General features: G+C 31.3%; 1 protein-coding gene across 2 annotated transcripts in view; it reads left to right on the top strand.

Annotated features, from left to right (window-relative positions):
* emb (exportin-1 emb) overlaps positions 1-21,084 on the top strand; it is a 113,236-nt gene extending 92,152 nt beyond the window's left edge. For both annotated transcript variants that reach the window (XM_085815108.1, XM_085815107.1), the window contains exons 29-30: positions 5,961-6,057; positions 18,477-21,084. In XM_085815108.1, coding sequence (XP_085671234.1) covers positions 5,961-6,057; positions 18,477-18,623 — 244 coding nt within the window. In that variant the 3' untranslated portion in view covers positions 18,624-21,084. The remainder of the gene's footprint in view (positions 1-5,960; positions 6,058-18,476) is intronic.
* Positions 21,085-21,672: the final 588 nt, after the last annotated feature.

Below are 21,672 nucleotides of genomic sequence, written 5' to 3' on the forward strand. Positions count from 1 at the left end.
TGCTGTTGCCATCCACAAAAATCCAGATATTTATAGATGTTTCCAGTATATTCAAGAAATTAATTATAAAGCTTATAAAAGCCGAGAACAAACAACTCATCTCAGTAGTAGCTGTAGTTCTAGCGAACTGTTTGTTTACTTAATGCTGCGATTGATTTGTAGCGATTTCGCTGTGAGATGGAATTAGTTTCTCTGTTTTGAATTGATTTTTGCTAAACGTTTGACATTTTGTGATATTGTTAGAATATTTTTGAAAAAATATTTCAGCATTTTGATTTATCTCTTGTGGAAAGAATAAATTTTTGTTAACTTTTTAACGTTAACCGTGTTTATTATAGCCCTTTGTATTCAGTATGTCTATATCAAAACCAAGTGGTAGTAAAATTAAACGAAAAATCGCTGACAAACATAGAATATTCCAAGTAAAATGGAAATTAGAATATTTTTGCTGTGAAATAAAAGGTAAAATAATCTGCTTGATATGTAATAATACTATTAATGTACCAAAGTTATATAATATTAAACGTCATTACGAAGAACACAAATCGAAATATAACAATTACGAAGGATTAATGAGAGAAAAGTTGAAAGAGCTCAAGTTAGGAGTGAAAAAGCAACAGTCCATGTTTAGTAAAGTATTGCAAGAAAGTGAAGCGGCGGTACATGCAAGCTACGCCTTGTCCGAGTTGATAGCTAAACATTCGAAGCCTTTTATGACAGTGATTTCATCAAGGAATGCCTAATAAAAGCTTTAGAAATTGTTTGTCCTGGAAATGTGAAGGCTTTTTAATCAATTTCATTGTCTCGAAATACAGTTGCGGAAAGAGTTACTGATTTAGCTGTGAATTTAAGTGATCAGATCAAAGCAAAATCATCTAGTTTCGAAAGTTTCTCCATTGCCTGTGACGAGAGCACGGACATTAGTGGCAAAGCTCAATTAGCAGTGTTTCTTCGTTCTTGTGACAAGAATTTTAACATTTTTGAGGAATTACTGGAACTAATACCGATGCCTGGTACTACCACAGGAGAAATACATATATTTACTTGTGTTTTTGAACTTCTGCAGAAATACAATCTACCTTTGGCAAAATTAAATTCTCTAGCTACAGATGGCGCTCCATCGGTGACCGGGAAAAACAAGGGCTCCATAGCATTACTAAGAAAAAAACTTAGTGAAATTCACAGTTCAAACATTCATCATATGCATTGTATTATACATCAAGAAGTTCTATGCGCGAAAGTAATAAATATGGAGAATGTTTTGTCATATATAAAAAAAGTTATAAATTTTATAAGATCTCGAGGTTTAAATCAGCGTCAATTCACTGCTTTCTTAAGTGAGTTAGATAGTGAATATTCGGGTTTTTCCTAATATACTGAGGTACGTTGGTTATCTTGCTCCAAGATTCTCAAACAATTCTGGGATTTGAAAGAAGAAATACCGTATTTATGCGAATCTAATGCACATCCCCATTTTAAAACTTTAAATAATAAAAAAAATTGTTTGTCGGCGAATGTAATGCGCATCAATGATATGAGGAATTTATTGAATCTTATTTTATACAACAATGGATTTGTATATAAACTATCAATTAATGGTATGATAATTTTATTTAAATTTAGATACCATATTTTATACAACAATGGATTTATACATAAAGTAGTAGAACATAGAATTAACCTATTAGTGGGCAATTGTTATGTGAAACAATCATTGTTAATTACCACTACCGTATATACGGTATCTATCGTAAAATATGAAGATGAAATAAAACGTAACATTTCTATCTAGCTAACAGTTTCTACAATTAGTGATTAATAGTAAACGTTCACTTTATTCACTGTTTTCATCACTGGAATCCTCGTAGCTCTTTTCATCAGCCGCAGATTCATTTCTTCTTTCCTCATCATCATCATCGTCATGCAACATTTCTTGAAAGATTTCACAATCTTTGGTGCTTCAATGCTTTTCCAGGCAGCAGAAACTCAGTGCAACAATGTGCGTTGCAGCACGCTTAACTTTTCCTGTCTGGGTTAATTCACGGTCATCGGCGAACTTTGCACTCGAATCTAATGCGCACCCCAATTTTGAATACTACATTTGGCCAAAAACGATTCGCGTAAATACGGTATGTCAGTTTTTAAAAACGAAAAATGCCGTAAGTTTGTTTTACGATCCAATATGGATACAAGATTTATCTTTCTTGGTTGATATAACCAAACACTTAACCGATTTAAATTTATCGTTACAAGGAAAAAATCATATCATTACGAACATGTTTGACATAATTAAAGCATTCAAATGTCAACTAGTTCTTTGGGAAAAACAACTTAAAAATGAAGATTTGACGCACTTCCCGACGTGCAGCATGAACAAATCAAGTTTAGATGATACTTGTTCGTATCAAAAATACGCAGAAAAAATTGCAAATTTAACAACTGAATTTGAAACGAGGTTTAATGATTTTAGTTCCCTCGAAGACTCCCCCCCCCATACCTGAATTTTACAAATATTTACCAGCCAGGTTTGAAAATACTCGAAAATTCGCATATGAAATTATTTCCATGTTTTTTAGCGCTTATCGGTGCGAGTAGTTATTTTCAGTCATGAAAGGTAATAAGTCTCCTATTAGAAACCGTATTAATGATGCTCACCTTGGGTCAGCGTTGAAAGTTATCACTGCAAAATTTCTCCCGAAATAGGAAAGATAATAGCAGAGAAGAGATGTCAAGTATCAGGACGTAAACATTAAATTTTTCTTGTTCTTTTCTATATAAATATATGTATGTTTATTATTGTATTATTCAAAGTAAATCTACGTCTCTATAAATATTGATTTTTTTTTTTTTTTTTTTTTTTTTTTCCGACCCGTTTAAAGTTAAACCTTGTTTGTTTGGCCCAAGTGTACCTATGAGTTTGACATCCCTGCTGTAATGCATAATTAACATCCATTCTGGACAATCCAAAGTTCTTTGGCAGAATGCCAAGTATGGTTGTGTTGGACACAGTCGAATTATACTTATTGAAGACAGTGAACTAACTGTATATGTAAAGCTTTAAGAGATGTTACGACTTAAAAGTCATGCCAGTTTTCTTCCAGTACTGCTATATCGGAGCCCTAGTTTAAAAGCATATTTCCCCCCTTCTTTTCTATAGTAGGTGGTTATATATAAGTGGTTTTCAGAATAAACTCTGCTTCACTCCTATATAAAAGTATATTACTAATGCTAAAATACAGGGTTTCCATAATTAAACTTGAAATTTACGAGCAGTCTGTAGCAAAAGCTATGCAGCAGAATTGGATGAAAATTGGGTAATGGCAGAATGAAATAATGGGAATTTTATCGAAAAAATGAGTTTCAAAAGCCACCACTAGATGGCATTGTGTAGTGCAAACTATTGCATATGCAAATGTCGTAACCATAGTAATCCTGTGCGCGCACAGCAACACTATAAAGATGTGAGGCGAATCACAGTCGTACTTGTTTTTAAGTCAAGGAAGATGACGTTGATTCTCCAGGAACGTGCTTTACTTCTGAAATTGTTTTACCAAAATGTAGCTCTGCTGCCGAAGCTTTGCGGAAATTTTGGTCTTTGAAGCGGTTACAAAAAGGTCTGCTCACTAGTCATGGACAAATCTGCTTGTATTCACCCTTAGAAGAACATAATTAGGAAATCTCAAGCAATGGGGACATAGGGGATTCAGCCAGGAAGGGGATGAAAGTGTGTTGCAGCACAGGTAGTGGATGATGTAGCAACGCAAGTGGAGGAAGACAGATCACAAACGATTGCCAGTACTAGTATTTGGCGTATTACAGCATCTATTGACCAATCTTGTTCCATGGTTCATAAGATTTAAGATCATAACGCTATTATCCCTATAAACTGTCGCTAGTGCAGCAGCTCTTACCAGCTGATCTAGATAGTCAACAAACTTTTGCCTTGCGGTTTCTTGCGCAAGTTGAGCTCCAGGATAAATGGCCATGGAACATTTTGTGGACCGGTGAGACCCTTTTTCAAATGGAAGGTGTAGTAAACATGCACAATTGCTATATTTGGGCTGCTACAAAACCACATCAAATCCTACAAATTGCATTACACTCTTCGCATGTAACTGCTAGCAAATTTCAAGTTTAATTACAGACACCCTGTATATTCTTGTGTATCTAATAATATGAAGTTTGCATAAATTTTAAGCATTTTATTAATAACTGTACAGTTGTTCTTCAGCTTAAGAATTGTAGTACATATGATCAGACATGACTAGAGAAAGTAAAGTTATATTAAAGAAAGAAGCAACATTAATGATAACAGTTTATACGGAAAGAATATTTTTTGGGGGTATTCCATTAGTTTTTTAGATCTTTTCTTAAAGTAAACAATGAGTATGCTTTGTTCACTTAAAATCCCTATATTGTTACGAAAAAAATTTCAACATTTTTTGCTTTTGGCATTGTTTATTAATAAGAATCTTCACGTTTATTTATGGGACTATAATGAAATAAAGGCATGAAAGAGAACTGATAACAGGATCATCCCATTATATGGACTTCCACCTTTCGGGAGTAAATTCCCTATTTTCTGAAAAGAGCGAACTCTCATGCGACCTCCTTACCCAGTGATCTTTTTATTTGTAATTAATATTCTTTTTGGATGATTCTAGTGTTTTGGCAGGATGCATATAATATGGTTAAAGTATAACTCTTCCCCCCCCCCTTTCCTAAGAAATGCTACCAAGGCAAATTTTCTCCGGCAAAGATAACAAATTAAAAAATATCAAGAATTCAGTGATGAACAATGGAGTAATACAATACATTAGCTTTCTAGGACAAGATTATCTGAATAATTACCTTATAGTGCCTCACAATGATGTAACTTTGGCTCAGTTCATATGGCACCGAGAAAGAAAGTTTCACTATATGAATCATCCACTGCATATATATTGTGAGCCGTAGTTTACTATTTTAATTTAGCATTATTTCACTATGTTCAGCATTAAACAGAAGTGAGTCTAGATTGTTAGTCTGTTCTGGCAGATGAGACTTGTTGTAATATTAAGTTAGAAAATTGTACAGCAGCGGGGGAGGTACTTCATTTAAGTTTTCGAAATAATTACTTTTTAAGAAGTTTACATGTAATTAGTTGTGTGAATAATATGTTATTTTATATTGCTAGAGGTATCATTTGTTACAAATTTGTTTACAGAAGATTATTGTTATTTAGATTTTACAAAGAATTGTTTAATGTATTGTGAGAATTAGGGGAAAATATTAAAAATCAGAAGCTGGATACTCATTGCAGAACATTGCAGGATGGAAATTTCTTAGGGGAAAATGAATGGTGGCGCCCAGTATTGTTTTGCCAGATTTTCTAGGTCTTATTATGGTTTGTTCCCCAAAGTGGTAAAATGGGGCTCTATTGAAGCTATTAAACTCTCATGCTGACATTGAAGACCAAAACGGACTTGCAGATATCTATTAAGTGCTGTATTCATTAAAAAAAAAAGTTAAAGTTAAAAAAAAAAATTGTGGAAATATAGCAATAAAATTAATATTATATGAAATAAAATAAATAAGGGGAATTTTAAAAATGTTTAGTTTCTTTTTTTTAACACACCATTTTTTTACTAGGTATTAAATTTTAATACCTAGTAATAAGATGTTATTCCAAAAATGTGCAACCTGTTATGCAATAATGATGATGATTGTTTCATCAAAATACACACTGAAAAATATTTTACTTTCCAATTCTTTAGTTTTTAATTATAAATTTGATATGCTTTTTTAAAATGGGTATTAAATTGTAACTGGAAATGTGCTTTAGAATATTAAGAGTATTTTAATTGTAAAATGATTCAGAATTTCTAAAAATCCAAAAAATATTTTTAGTCAGTGTTTAATAAATATAAATCTTTTATAAAATAAATCTATTAATGTGCAATTTTATGCTTTAATTTCAGCGCTCAGATAAAAATTACAGTTCAAGGGTTCTTTAATTTGGATCAAGATATTCCTGCATTTAAAGAGCATTTAAGAGACTTCTTAGTGCAGATTCGTGTAAGTGAATTATTTTGTGTATGTGTAAATTTAGATGTAAATATTGCAACCTAGTTTTTATTCTGTCAACTTCTTGATAACATACCATTTTATTACTTTTTTTAAAATGCCTTAGTATTCTTCTAGAGCAACGTGAGATTCTTTCATTTCATTATGTGTAGTATAGTATAATCAAATTTCGTATTGAAGAAATAAATAAATGGGATCTTGGAATTGAACAATTCAAAAAGCTATAACAGTTTTAACTATACATATTTCTCTATGCAGTTTTTATTTAGCGAATATCAAATTAAAGTGGTAACAAGGTCATTCTGATATGCCTCTAGATTTAGTTGTAAATAAGTTTGCATTATTCTCCTATATTTAGAGGCTTCAGAGCTATGTTACTTTAAACTTTTTCTCTGTAATTTTTCCTCCTCTTGTATTGAAAAAATCGGGAGATTCTTGGTTTTCTGTAATATTTCCCATTTTCCAAATAATCAAATCTTCCAGTTTTTGCTTTTTAGCCTGCACTTTTATGAGAATGTTTTCTAGTGATAAAAAATGAAATTTATTGAACTAATGAAACTCAAATTGTGAAAATCTCATTCCCTCACCCCTAGTGGTTTTCAGCATTAATTTTCTTATTAAATTTTTTTTATCTGAATCGTTCGAATCTATTGTATCGCCTTTTTGCAATTTCATATGAAGATTCGACTGATGTTTAATGAATTAATATTTACATTTAATTTTGTTTAATATTCATCTTGTTTAAAAGTATTTGATAAAAATTAAAGCTTTCTTTCCGACTCAGGTTTTCCTCAGTTTAAAAGTGTAAGAAAATTACAAAATGAACCAAGAACATAAAAGTTTAGAAATCTAATTAAGTATTGATGCATTATACATCAGAGTTGTATTATGAGAAGTGAAATAACGTGAATAATGCATTTTAAAGCAAAGTTAAGTCTAAATTATAGTTCTTTTGAAGTGACATCATGCAACTTAAAATCCTCCCGAAAACTCTTGATTTCTCATATTTCAAGACTTTATACAAAGTATAATACAGTTGCCTTTTTCTTTATGTGAAAATTTTTTAAAAATTATTCTGAACACAGCTTAAAACTTTGTCACAAGTTTGCTGTTATAGTTCACTTGTGTTTCAACAGTCTTTAAGATTAGTTTTAGAAAATTTGCTTATAACAAAATTGGAAGTGAAAAAGAAATACTATGAAAATAATTTTGATGACAAATTTTAAAAAAATGTTAGTAAAGTAACCTTGAACTTTAAAGTAACTTGTTCATTGTGAAATTTAAATTGCACTATTTGTATTTCTGTCGAAATGATTTTTTTTTTTTTTTTTTTTTTTTTTTTTTTTTTTATCTGAATTAATCTGTTATAAAGATTTATTTGTAGAGCTTATTATGAAAACTTTTAATATTTAATTTTCATATAAATGTGTGAATGATGCTTTCACAAGATTGTATCCACACATTATTGATAATTATAGCTTCTTGTTTGAAGGGAAAATTACAAATTCGAATGAAATTAATTTCCCCCTCCAGAAAGGACTTTAAAGAATTTTTTTTTTAAGTTTTAAATAAAAATTCTTAAAAGTATAATAAATTAACCTTGCATCAAGATCATTTGTAAGTAGTCTAATAATCCAGATCATACATTTTATTCTTGCATCTAAAATATTCACAAAAATTATTTCTAGAGCAATTTTTTTCTAAAAATTTTAAAATTGATTTCCTATTTACCTCTAAAATAACAACTGCAAAAATTCATACGTTTTCTTCAGTGTTCTTGATGTCCATGGAATGTCAGTCTGTGTCGCAAATAGCTTCCATTAATGGACAAATGTTAGCATATTTATATCACAAGGCCTTAGTCCTTTATCTAATTTATAAATTTATTTGTTACCTTTATAAATTTTATTTGCTACCTTTTTCTTTGGCAATACTTTATAGAAGCTATGCCTTACCCCTTTTCCCGTCAGTAGTAAAACCAAAGTTACATTTGAATTAAATTTTTAGGTTTAAAAATTTTGTCCAATATGTCCAGTATGTACAGTACATTTGTCAGTGAGTAATGTAAAGCTTTTCTTTGCTGTTATTTTGTATCCAAATTTTCCATCTTGAAATTCTACGACCTTTTGTATTTGACTTATGAAGTTACGCAAACACATTTGAGTCCTGGTGCAGGAAGCACGAGAGGTAGGAAGGAAAATGTCTGAGGGAAGTGGACATGTTTCAAACCATACTAAATTTCGCTGGTGTAACATTATATGGTAGAATGCATTTCACATATATCTTTGTTTTTCCCTGTAATTTTAAATTAAAGTTGTTAAGGTATCTCATGATATCTCTAAGAAAGGCTAATTTCTGTAGCCATTCATTAATTGATAAAAGGGGTGGTAGGCAGTTTTTTATTACTAGAGGATTTGAACATTTAGCTTCTTCACAAATAAAACTTCTTAAAAATTTGTGCAACCTTCCATCATTCTTCACATACATATGTACACTGCTCAAAAAAAAAATGGGACAGTCCTATATCTCCCGATCTACTGGGCCGATTGACAAAATTCAAATTGCGTTCTTCATGTCTCGAAAGCGTGACTTAAAATATATATTAGTTTTATATATAGCACTATTCTAACGTAGGTATTTTAACACAAAATCGGACTTTTTCTGAAATAACATACCAATTTTTTTACATATTTCGATTCTACGACTCAAATTACGCTTAAGTATGAAATTTTGTAAAATTTGGAGCGAAATTTACGGAGAAATTCACAAATTTATGTTGGCACTTTTTTGTCAGTTTGCGCCAAGAATAGTCCACTTGGCGAACTTCTTAATATATGGCAACCTAGTTTCCTTTCCTGTGAGCGGAAAAAAAAGTCACCATCGTTCCTTTTTTCCAAATAATATTCTTTATATTATATTTTTAATTATAACTTATCATTTTAAGTAATTTTTTCTTTTTCGAATTTCATTTTAATTGTTTAAGTTGCATGGTGTGTTTTTTTTTTTTTTTTTTTTTTTTTTTTTTTTTTTTTTCTCTCCCGAATAACTATTTTAAAAATTTCTACTTACCTATTCGAACTGCGTAAATAAAGGTGCAGCATTTATTTTTTTTCAAATAGTTTTCTTTATATATATTTTTTGTCATAGTTTAAATTCTTTTTCATAGTTAAATTATTTTAGGTAATTTTTAAATTCTTAACTTTTATTTTAATTGTTTGTGTTGCATTGTCTCTTCAGATAATTGTTTTAAAATTTTCTATTTTTTCCTTTGAATTGAGCATTTTAAATATATTTATTAATATAAATTTTCCAGAATTTGATTTTATTTATTTGAATTGCGTTTCTTTTGGAGGAATACTTTGTAACCCGGACTACGATGCGTTTGAAAACTGCATATATTAAAAGAGAAAATACAGTAAAGCACAGTTAACATGCCTTTCAATGTTCCGTTCAGAAAAAATATATATAAATAAGAGAGATGTATAACCGATATATTAACTTAGGATGACTTGCATACACTGCTTTAAACAGTTTTATCATTGTGCCCATTGCTTTACACAATTTTATCCTACATTTGGCTTCTTAAATGTTATTCATATTTTAGTCAAATATTTTATTTTTGAAATTGTAAAAATCAAATATCATAAGATTAAAAAGTTTTAAATTAAAAAAAAAAAATTCAAATACTAAATTTTACCGTAAAATGTATTTTTTCTTCTCTTTTTCTTCATTCTACTTTATTCTTGCTCTTTTTCTTTAGGCATTCCGCAAGTATATTAAAAAATATCCAATTTTCGAAATATCTTGATATTTCTGACAATCATTTTAAATAAAGTTATCGCCTTCCATTTCATAAAGGCCCACAAACGGCCGAGCGGTAAAGTCGCTGAACACTGATAGTTCACTCCGGGGTTCGAATCCCGGTAAACAGGCTGGTTGCATGGGCGTTTTCATGGATTTTCTCATGTGTACCGTGTATGCCAGCTGATTTCCCTTAGAAAGTTCTTCACAAAGGCATCCTTCCTTTTAGGCAGATAGCTCTGCTTTGACGTAACTTAATTCAATTCAATCCATTTCATCAATATTTGGTCAGAGCTTTTATGTTTTTAGAGGCTAAACATTTTGAAGGTATGAGATGAAAGGAAAGACTGGTTTCATCAAGAGGTTTTGGTTTATTTAATTATGACAAAGCACACTAGGGCTATCTGCCTAAGGGGAGGAATGCCTTCGTGGAGGACTTTCTAAGGGGAACTGGCTGGCATACATGTTGCACATGGGAAAAACCACGAAAATGCACAAGCAGCCAGCCCGTTCGCGGGATTCGGACCTCGGACAGAACTACCAGCGTTCAGTGACTTTCTCGCTTGGCCGCTGTTTCATCAGGAGGAAAAAAAAAAACATCTTTAGGTGACATCCACATACATCACTGGATAAACTCCTGAATCTTCAAATAATTCGAATGAGAAAATCATGGGATTCTCCATTTATGATACCATATGATGTTCTATAACGTAATTTAAATTTATACAACCATATAGTCTAAACCATATTGTCTTTTCTGTTAACCACAAGCTCAATTAATGGTATTTGCTGGTGTACACATCCAAGTGTTTTTTCTTTGAACACCTAAATTCATTGAAGTATCCTGAAAGTATCTTCAAAAGCGTCCAACTTTTTGAAACATCTTGGTATGTCTAAGAGCCAAATTTTCCCTGCAAATTTTTGCTTACTTTTCTCCCTAAATTTCTTCTTTCCTTCTACAGTTATTTTCAGTGCACACACAAGAAAATTAAGATTTTTCGATTGCTAGACTTCCATATATTTTGCTTTCTTGTCAATTTTTTAAAATATCAATTACATGAATTGTGTTTCAGTTGAAGACAGCTTTTCATTTTCTAGTCATTTTAACTATAAATAAAAAAAAGCGAAGTCCAAAGGATAAATATTTTAATTAAAAGATTTTTGCTAAATAAATGACAAAGAAATAAAACAGTCCAGCAGGGTTAATTCTGTACCACCGAGTAACCCGATTCTTATATCGGCTGAAACAATCTAAATCATATTAAAGATCATGTTTTTTATACAATCTATAACGTGAGAGAAAAATTAGCTTCTTAAAACATTCTTTCTAAGAGGATTAATATAAAAGATTATATTTATATGTATATTTTTAAAGCTGGGACTTGAACCAAACTGTAAAATTTTTAAAGTTTAATTTACATGGTGGTTATAATTAAAGTTCCAATTTGAAATGGTCATAAAAGGAAAACTACCGTACCAAATATTATCAAACTTGGGAATCGTATAAATGAGGTTATGAGAATTTATTTTCAGCGAGGAAAAAAATAGTTAAAGAAACTCATCACCAGGGGGAAAATGACGCTGTATACAAGATTCTTAAATGAAATAAGACACGAAAACATCTGTTTAAAATGTGTTTAATATTTTCCGAAACGTGTTACAAAGCATGTTCAATGTAGCGTCTAGCATTTTCCGAAAGCAAGTTAAATCCTGTTACTGCATTCTCAACAGCAGCTCTTAGCATATCGGGAGGAATGTTACGGACATGTCAGTGTTTAGCATTTTTCATTTCTGCCAAATTGTTTAGATTATCACCATAAACAGTGCTTTTGAGAAAACCTCATAGCTAAAAGTCACAGAGGTTGAGGTCTGGTGGGAAGAGGGGAAGTGTTGGCGTATAAGACGTTCATTTGTGAAATGTTACCTAAGTAACTGTGCGACACAAGTGAGGTGGGGCCCAGCCGTGCATAAAAATCGTAGATCTAAAATGCCACGTTACTGCAGTTCATGTATCACGAAACATTTTAACATTGACTCTAAATGAGCTGCAATCACCGTGGTGTGGAATGACTGCTATGCAATCGAATGCAGGAGAATGCGATGGAACTAGATAGATAACATGAGGGATTTTTTTTGGCCCAAATCGTTTAAAAGCGTTTTGAATCAGTATCTTCATGTTTTAGGGCCGAATTCAGGCTTCAAAAATTACAAATTAGCAATCTGTAAGAAAACGATTTCCAGATTGTACGCACTTGTGCGAGTGATTTGCGATCTCACATTTTCTAATCGCTAATTCGTGGTTTTCACGGACGAATTTCTCACTTACACGGATGGCGCACTCGACGTTTATCGAATTTAACGCCTTTAAATGGTAATTTTCTTACTTCAAAATTTCTTAAGGGTATGCAACATATTAAACCCGTGTAACAAAAGGTTAAGTTAGATTCCGACCCATATTTCGTTTAAAAATATTGCATATAGCGCCATTTTCCCCCTAGTGGTGAGTTTTGGAACTTCCCTTTTTTCGCGGAAAATAAATTCCTATGATCTCTTTTACACGATTACCAGGTTTGATAACATTTGATCCAGTAGTTTTTGTTTTATGACCGTTTCAATGTGGAACTTTAATTATAAACACCCTGTATATTATTAAATTGTAATTGTAGCTATGCGTTATATGTATACCATGCGTAAGATTTCCGCTTTTATAGAAAAAATAAAGAATCGAAGCAAATATACTTAGGATAATGGAACAAAACTGAAAAAAATTCCCCTCCCTCCGAAAATAAAATATTGAAACTTCGACCTTCAATTTATTGGATTATCGAAATATTCAATATGACCTATCTTCTAAGTCCTAGTTCCAACAACAATTCCGTCAAAAATTCCGAATTACTTAAGCTGATGTAAAAGATTTAGTATATATTCACTGTATGTTAGTAAAGTAATCAGAGTGTAATAAAAATAGATTATAGAATTTACGCCATTATCTTTTTGTCTGACTGCACAACATGTAATGGAAGAGAAGGCTTGTAGAGATCTGTTTTTCATATGCCTCTAAAAGTAGATGTCATACTCCTTTTGTCTCTTCAATATCAAAAAACATTCCTTTGAGAGGCAACTTTAGTTTTTGTGAAAGAAAAAAAATCACAAGAAGACAAATTTGAAAAACATGCAGGACAATTGAGTACACATACTTATTTTCGGAACACAAGTGGTTCTCCGACTGGTTATTGAATAATGAAAAGATGCATTATCATGCAATACAAAACATTTGGAATAGGTTGTCTGACTGAAAACGTAAGATTAAAAGTCATCTGCTTAATTCACAACCATTTACAAGTCAACTAATGGGGCAATTGCAAAATCGTTTTGATCCTGAGCTTCTAAGACAAACCTTATATCACTGGATTTAAACACTTCTTTAATCTTCCGAGAACGTTCCATCTTTAGCTCATATTCCAAGAATATTAAGTGAATACAATTATTGCGAAAGAAAATGAATATTCATTTGCACTACGGCTTGGTAGTTCTGCTTTTTATGTCTAAGTATACAACAATATTTTAAATATTTACAAATAAAATATTAAATTGGAGATTTAATTGGAGCCTCACCAGTTGCCTAGCATTTGAAGATTGTTAAATACTAACTGTTTGTTGCGAAGTCTAACCCAGGGTTTTGCATGGTTGGTTTTCGTAGTTTTCTAGGTTCTCTTTACAAAGGTTCTCTATGAAAGCATCTTAACCAAATAGCTCCCACATTCTTTCTATGTTCAAATAACCAACTAACCTAGTTTAAGCGCGATTTCCAAATGAAGTTACTAGCAAAACCCGAATACTCGTTAAAAGTCATGTCGCTTGCCAATCAGGAGTAACATGAAAGATACGGCGCCAATAATTGAATTGCTGTTACGGTGCGCCGTTTCTAAATTTAGATGGTCATTCCTTAATTAAATAGCCCACTAGCGGCCGAGCGGTAAAGACGCTGAGCACTGGTAGTTCAGTCGGAAGTTCGAATCCCGCGAACGGGCTGGCTGCATGGGCGTTTTAGTGGTTTTCCCCATGTGTAACGTGTATACGAGCCAGTTTACCTTAGAAAGTCCTCCACGAAGGCATCCTTCCCTTTAGGCAGATATCCCTTGTGTGCTTTGCCATAATTAAATAATCCAATCCAATCCTTAATTAAATATAATTGATTTGTAACTTCAACTAGAGCTGACGGTAAAAATTGAAGTGCAAATAAATAATATCGTGTGCAATCTTGATTAATATAAATTAAAAATTTTGCATAGAAAAATATTTGCATTCAGACAGAAAGTTTTTTGAAATATTTGCAATTACTTTATAAGAAGGATTTAATTATAACCGTAATAATTACTTATTATATTACTGATGGTTAGGATTCAGTTCTTGACAGTTACATTCTAAATTAGAATTTTAACGATATAATGAAAATAAGCTACGCACAAAAATACATTTTTACAGATTAAATTGACATTAAATACAAAAATACAGAATGTTGGGTGTCGTTTATATAATTATTCTTGCTTGTCCACAGAATCTGCTGACTTATCCAGCCATTAAGTAGCTGCAGATCATTTCTACATAACCATTGAACTTCCATTAATTCAGTCTCTACAGGGTTGTATGTTTATATCATAATTTGACTTTTATAAAAATGATTATTCAAAATCTTATATTTCTATAAAAATATACTATGCTTTAAAAATATGGATGATAGTATCTGCCGCTCTTTCAGCCACTTCAAAAGCAACAGTTTGTTTAGAAATAAATTATGCAGTTAATGTCATAAAATATTTTCATTAAATTCAAATAAACATTAAACGAAATTCTCAGTTTTAGACAATTCGATTTAAACGAAGTAAAGTAGCAGACGATAAAACGCCGAAGGTAAAAATTTACTCTTAGAAAAACGTACTCTTATTTTTTTAAAAAAAGGATGAAAGAGAGAAATTTAAAAAAATTGTTAAAAATTTGAATAATATCTATAATTTAAAAAATAGATTTTCATATAGTATTAATAAATATTTATTACGTCTTATTGTGGGAAAAAATTTCATATAATTAATTCTCCGTAAAATTTTACTTGAAATTTAAGGTTAAAAATAGCTGTGGCAATTCAGTGTAACAAAAAAACCTTAGACCACATTTGGCGTTATTATCGCTCAAAAAAAAAAAGATGTCAAATTTCAAAACGCGAAAATATGTAAATTCGTGTAATCTTAGAAAATTTTGAATAAAAAAGTCTAATTTTTTGCAGATATGCTTAAAAATACACCTACTTTATGATGATGGTAAAAATTTTATAGGTTATAATTCAAAATTTTTTTCGAAAAATTTATAAAAATTATTTAAAAATAGAAATTTAAAAAATAAAACACAAAAAATGGGTAAATTTTATTTGGAATGAACCTAAATTTCGAAATGTGAGAGAAAAAATAAAAAAAGTTTAGTAAAAAAGAGAGATATTAATAAATATTTGCCGAATTCAATTAACATTGAGGAGCTAATATTTTAAAAACTACTCGTACGAATTTTACAAAACTTGGTATTCTGGCATAATTTGAGCCGTAGGATCGAAATATGGAAAAAAATTGGTATGTTATTTCAGAAAAAGTCCGATTTTGTGTCAAAATACCTATGTTAGAATAGTGCTATATATAAATCTAATATATATCCTAAATCGCGCTTTCGAGACATGAAAAACGCAGTTTGAATTTTGTCAATCGGCCCAGTAGAACGGGAGATATAGCACTGTCCCTTTTTTTTTTTTTTTTTTGAGCAGTGTACATCTATATATCACATTCATACATTATTCTTTATCCTTCCATCATCTTTCACAAACTTTTACCACCATCGGTTTAACTAATACCATTGCAGATTGTACTACATTAGCATTTTTTCAGTTTCCTTGAAAATATCTTCCTATTGTATGTCTTGTCCCGTGCAGATCATAGCAGAGTTGCCACGCTACCTGGAAAACCGGGAAAAGTCAGGGAATTTAAGTATTTTTGTCAAAATCTGGAAAAGTCAGGGAAGTTCATACAATGATCCCGCCAAACAAAGCGATTTTTGAGCCGAGGTCGGAAGAGATAACTTTTTTGGCGAATTGCGTATCACGTGAGTGTCAATCGGGCAGCTGGCATAGAGCCAATTTTCGAAGCTCCAATTTGATTGTCGTTTAGAAAGGCAAAGCAAGTTTCCCGCAACTTTTGGTTTCCAGTATTCTCGCGAATCGCATGTGCAGTGCATGAACTAAAGAAAGTACCTGTTCTCGTATAAAACAAAATGGGTTTAATCTTAGTATACGGTACCGTGTAGGTTAGAATCAAAGAATATGTATTGTAAAGAAGGAAAACCTCTCTGCAACAGACGTGGCTCCGTTCCATCATAGAGGGAAACAGCTGTGCATGCGTGATATATCTGCTGCCAAAGCTCGAAACCGGTGTCGAAGTTCGAAGGTCATGGTTATCAAGAGTTCATTAAATGAATATCCTTTAAAATTTCTTTAACCACTTACGCTAAAAAGACGTGCCACGCACGTCGAGATGTTTTTGTCTCAAACTGCGAGCGACGTGAACACCACGTCGATAAGCATTTATCGCAAAAATGAAAATAACAAGGTGCACACGTCACCTAACAACGAGATTGTTTATTTCTCGAGTTACAGCTCTGGATTGCATTCGCAGACGCGGAGCGGCGTAAATGAGACACTTTACCGCTTGCTATATTGTAGCGCACGGCACCGCAACCGTGAAGTTTAGACTTAGCGCAAGTGGTTAAACTCTAAAGGAAAAGGAAATATTTTTTGGCGCAAGTAAATTAATTCATGGGTTAGTAGTTTTCAGGGGGGAAAAAAACTACGAAAATCCGTTTTTAAAATTATTGCGAAAAATCTAAGAAGAAACGTCCTTTGATAAAACCTTTCTTCTTGGATTTTTCGCAATAATTTAAAAACGGATTTTCATAGCTTTCTTTTTGTCAAAGAACGTTTCTTCTTAACACATTTCTCAATTTCCGGTACACATCGCGGAGAGGGAAATTCTGGCCGCCAGGTTCCGTCGCCAAATCCCTTGGCATATTTTCCCTCCGCATTCTAGCGGCGTAATAGCATCATTGTATGGAACCTTTTCTTCTTTACATAGACCAAAGAATTAGAGATTCTTTGCATAGACGTTCTTTGGTTAGAATAATCTCCATGTATGGTACAATGGGATTTGGCGACATGATGCGCAGTAAACGGGTCATTTTGGTCTTGGCGACAATTTTCAAAATCGTGCCAAACCTTACCGTATACTAGAATTTTACCGCAAAATCTTTTTAAACTTTTTTTTTTTTAATAAATACCTTGCCATTTTGCAGTAAAATAAAAAAATAGTAATCTGTCATCTAGGCTAACCATGTAATATAACTATATTCGCTAAAATATCGTTGATTATTCTAATTCAATTTTTAAGTAATTATCTTTATTTTTATGTTATTCGTATAATTTAATGATGCTTCTTCCCTCTAAATTTATTTATTATTAGTAAATAATATTTCCAAATTTCAGGAAATTTTCTCTGGCATTGAAATTAATTCTAGCAGTATGATGACATACCATCACGAAATTTAATGCACATATTTTTTCCTTATGTATGCTGCGAAATAAATATAAAATACCTCAATTTATTAAAATAGATTTCTTTCGTTTAGCTGCAGAATGTCTGAAAAAATAGCCTTATTTTATTCCAGATTGGGAAGATTCTAATCTCAATCTTCAATGGAGAAAACAACAACTATTATAATTATATTTGTGTTTTCAAGTGTTAAGGTGCTTTTTAAGAACATACCTCACACAAATTAAATTTACCTAAAATCTAACCTAACTATTTAGCATTGCGTTGTGATTTATAAGGACCGGATTAGCCTCGTGTTGAACTGGTGATGATCATGAGTAATAATTAAATAAAACATACATTTGTTATCCAATTTATATATTTTAAATTTTATTAAGTTTCTTTAAGTGGAAAAGTAAACAAAATTATCAAACAAAGTATACCAAGAATAATTAAGAATAAATGTCCTCTGGGATTTATTGAATAATTAAGTGAATTTTTTACACAATACAAGTAATACCATAATTAATTTACCTCTTAGCGTAGCCAAAGTACATTACGCGGATAGACTGGAATTTTCTTGAAACACACCTGGAAAACCTGCAAAAGTCAGGGAATTTCATTCTCCTGTTTGAGTGGCAACCCTGTTATAGAAGCCAATTCTTCATTTGCCTCAAGTTGAGTATTGACCCCCAAATGAACAGCAGATATTGGATAGCATCAATAACAACTGGTTCATGAAAACAATGTGAATTTTTTTTTTTTTTTTAATTTTATTTTTATTTTTTGCTTCTTTTTTAAATAACTCTTGATGTGCCTCCTGGTGTCTTCAGTTCTTCTGACAATTGTTCTTGCCATAAGACTTAACATTTCAAATTAAACCTATTATGGTCACATTTCTTCAGTCTTTCTAGGCAAACACAATTTACCGTTATATTCCTTTTTGTAAGGTTTTTTTTTTTTTTTTTTTTTTTTTTTAAAATTCTGTAGGAATTTGCTGGAGAAGATGATGGCGATTTATTCCTTGAAGAGAGGGAAGCTGCCCTTCGGAGTGCAGAAGAAGAAAAAAGGAAGATACAGATGTCAGTACCAGGAATTATCAATCCTCACGAAATGCCGGAGGAGATGCAGGACTGATCGTTATTTTAGATACTGTTTTTTTTTTGGTTGCACAATGTGCCAGAACATTGTTGTGACTATCTCAAAACATTATCTATGCCATGTTCTCATCTCTTGATACTTCATCGTGCGTTTGAATTCAGAACTTAAGTTATATTTGAGAAAAAATGAACTTTTTTGTGAAATTAGGACAGAATGTGTGTTACTTCATATTTGAGGAAAGAATGCAAACATCATGCCCATATTTTGTAGATAATCAACTTCAGTTTTGAGTTTTTGCAGCAACTGGTGCTTGAAAGTGTAAAATGCTATGTGTGTGTTACCCCATTCGAGGGTTAGTTACTTGCTGGATTGTATGTGGTTGTAAATAAAACATCAATCATAGTTTTGAAAATGAGTCATCTCCACAGAGAAGATATCTTAATTGTTGGCCTTTTTTCAAAGGCTCTGTACTTTGTGAAAATGTGAAAATGGCTGTATGTCTGTTGATTCTATTTTTTGTTTCTGACGATTGACTGTGCAGCTTCCAAGAATACTGATTTCTTAATTTTGCTGCACAGTTGATTCACTTAGCACTCCCTGTAAAAAATCCTCTGTTATATTTTCTTAAATGCACGAGCTGTGTCTCTGGTAGAATGGAAACAATTTCTGTTTGCATTATTATATGAAAATGTGCAAGCCGAAATTAAGTAATTTTGTATTAAGTTTTACAACATTAGCTTTAACGGAGGCATTTCTCTGAGTATTTTAAATAGTGATATTTCTGTCAGCAAGCATATTATGAAAGATGCACTAATTTTTATTTACTTATATCACAAACTGAATGAATATTGTGTGTCCAGAGTATTTTAACGGAATGCAAGCATTATTATATCGCTTTCAACTAAAAACATGACATTCATCTTTGAGTAGAACGTGGTGTGTGATTGGTATTGCAGGGTGTGTAAATTATATCAAGAGGTTGTCACAAAAGAAAAAGGCTTATAAATTTTCACATTTCATTTCCTCGGTTTAATAAATGCAACACTGAAATTATAATCCAGCTATAATTTATATTTTCTTATCATGGTGAAGATGCTAAAATTTTTTAAAAAGACATTGTTGGCTTATTTATTAATATATTATCATTTAATCTGCTAGGATTATGACAATTTTAATAGTATTTCTGTGAAATAATTGAGTTTCAAAAATGATTTTTAATAAAATTTCACGTCTAGCTAAAAAGAAGTGCTTTATTGTATTGTGCTGCACAAATGAATTCATGAGTAATTAGTTAAAATAAGTTCTGAAAAATTGGGGTTGGAAGGAAAGGTGGGTAATACAAAAGTGAGAACAAAATTATCACTACACTGTAAATGTATGAAATTATTTTTTATTATTAGTATTTAAATTTATATTGCTAATTAGTATCATCAGAAATTTAGTTTAACTTTTTAAGTGGTATTAATCAGCAGTTTAGAAGCCATGAGTTCCATAATTTATTTACACATATTTGGTTTTTAAACCGTCTTTTGCTTTTAATGAAAAAGTTTAGGATCATTGCTGGTTTTAAAATTATGGCCTAAATTCTTAAAAAATATGCACATAGAATTTTTATTGTAGTAATTTTAACTTTACAGGTATACTACCTGTAAAGGAATTTAATGCAGGAAAAAGGTGTAGTTAAGAATTTAAAAAAAAAAAAAAAATCTAACATTTTGACTTTCATGCCGTAAATAATCTTAGAATATTTAAATTTTTCCATTGAGCTTTACAAGCTTTGTTTTGTTAGATTTTTCATTTTGTGTAATATCATAAATCTAGCATTGTAATGAAAACATAAAGTAATAATTTGGCTAATGAAATATAATGCAGATTTGGAATTTCTTACTGAAGTTTGTGGAAAACTGTTGACATAATTATTTAAACACCCTGCCTTTTTTATGTTTTTGAATCTGTTAAATTAAATTAGGTTTGAGTGGTAGAGTAAGTGCAGATCATAATTTTTAACATAGGTAATACTAGTTGCTGCTAATTTACCCCTGTGGGGTATATTTATATGAAACACATTCTCCTTTAAAAGGAAAACTAGCTTCTTCCACTTTCATTTGCCATTATTTTGATTGTCATTTTTGTTATGTACCAAGTATGGTAAAAATACTCCCCCTTTTTTATTCTTTAAATAAAAATTGCTTTTTGCTTGTCTATCCTAGTCATGTGCTTCAGGTAGTAATTAATTTTATCTAGTTAATGCCAAAAATATTCTTTCTTACTGATTAATATAAATGCAATTGCTGCAGTTCTGGTATTTAGTTAATCCCAAGTAATTATGTATTTCTGAGCTCTCTCAAATTGGTAAAAACAAAATACATTTTTTGTCAAAAGTTTAAAAATATTTAATAATGCACAAAATTCTCAGCAGTAATGTCATGTATTTAGTTTCATTTGTTTTGTAAACAAGCTTGACTTAATAAAAAAAAAAAACTATTTGACAGTCATATATCATGTCTTTTGTAGTTATTTATTTTTCTGTTCTGAAAGAAGATTATGGAAATTTTATAGCAGTCTTCCTGCCTTTTTAAATACTGTTAACAGATCTATTTCTGATCTGTTGCTGGAAAAATGAGAGACTGAGCATGTGCCATGTGGAACTGCAGAATTAAATAAAATGGAGTTGAGATTTAACTTAATGATATATAAAACACTTCTGTTGTTCATCATGAAATATTAAAAGTCAAGTCATCTTATCCATGTTTTTCATTAATAAGTATGCCAGGTCAGCTGTAGGCAGATTTTTAAGTTCATTGATTGAACATGTTAAGAATAAATAATCTGTTTAAAAAACAAAAATTGTTTTAATCCACAGCGTACATACCATGAAGATTAAATCTGAATTAGGATTCTGATACTAAAGTAGCAGTTGGCTGTATATTGTTAGCAGATGCATTTTTTACTTTGAAACTTAACAGTATCAAAATTTGTCTGGTACCAAATTCAGTGCATTTTCTATATTCTAGAATTTGGGTATATAATAACTTGCTGTGCCAAAATTTCTACATGGTAATTACTGAAGGGCCGGGAATGCAGC

This window comes from Stegodyphus dumicola, chromosome 4 (assembly GCF_044657685.1).
Source record: "Stegodyphus dumicola isolate Sdum_Otavi_A_Nest chromosome 4, ASM4465768v1".
Classification (NCBI taxonomy): Eukaryota; Metazoa; Arthropoda; class Arachnida; order Araneae; family Eresidae; genus Stegodyphus; species Stegodyphus dumicola.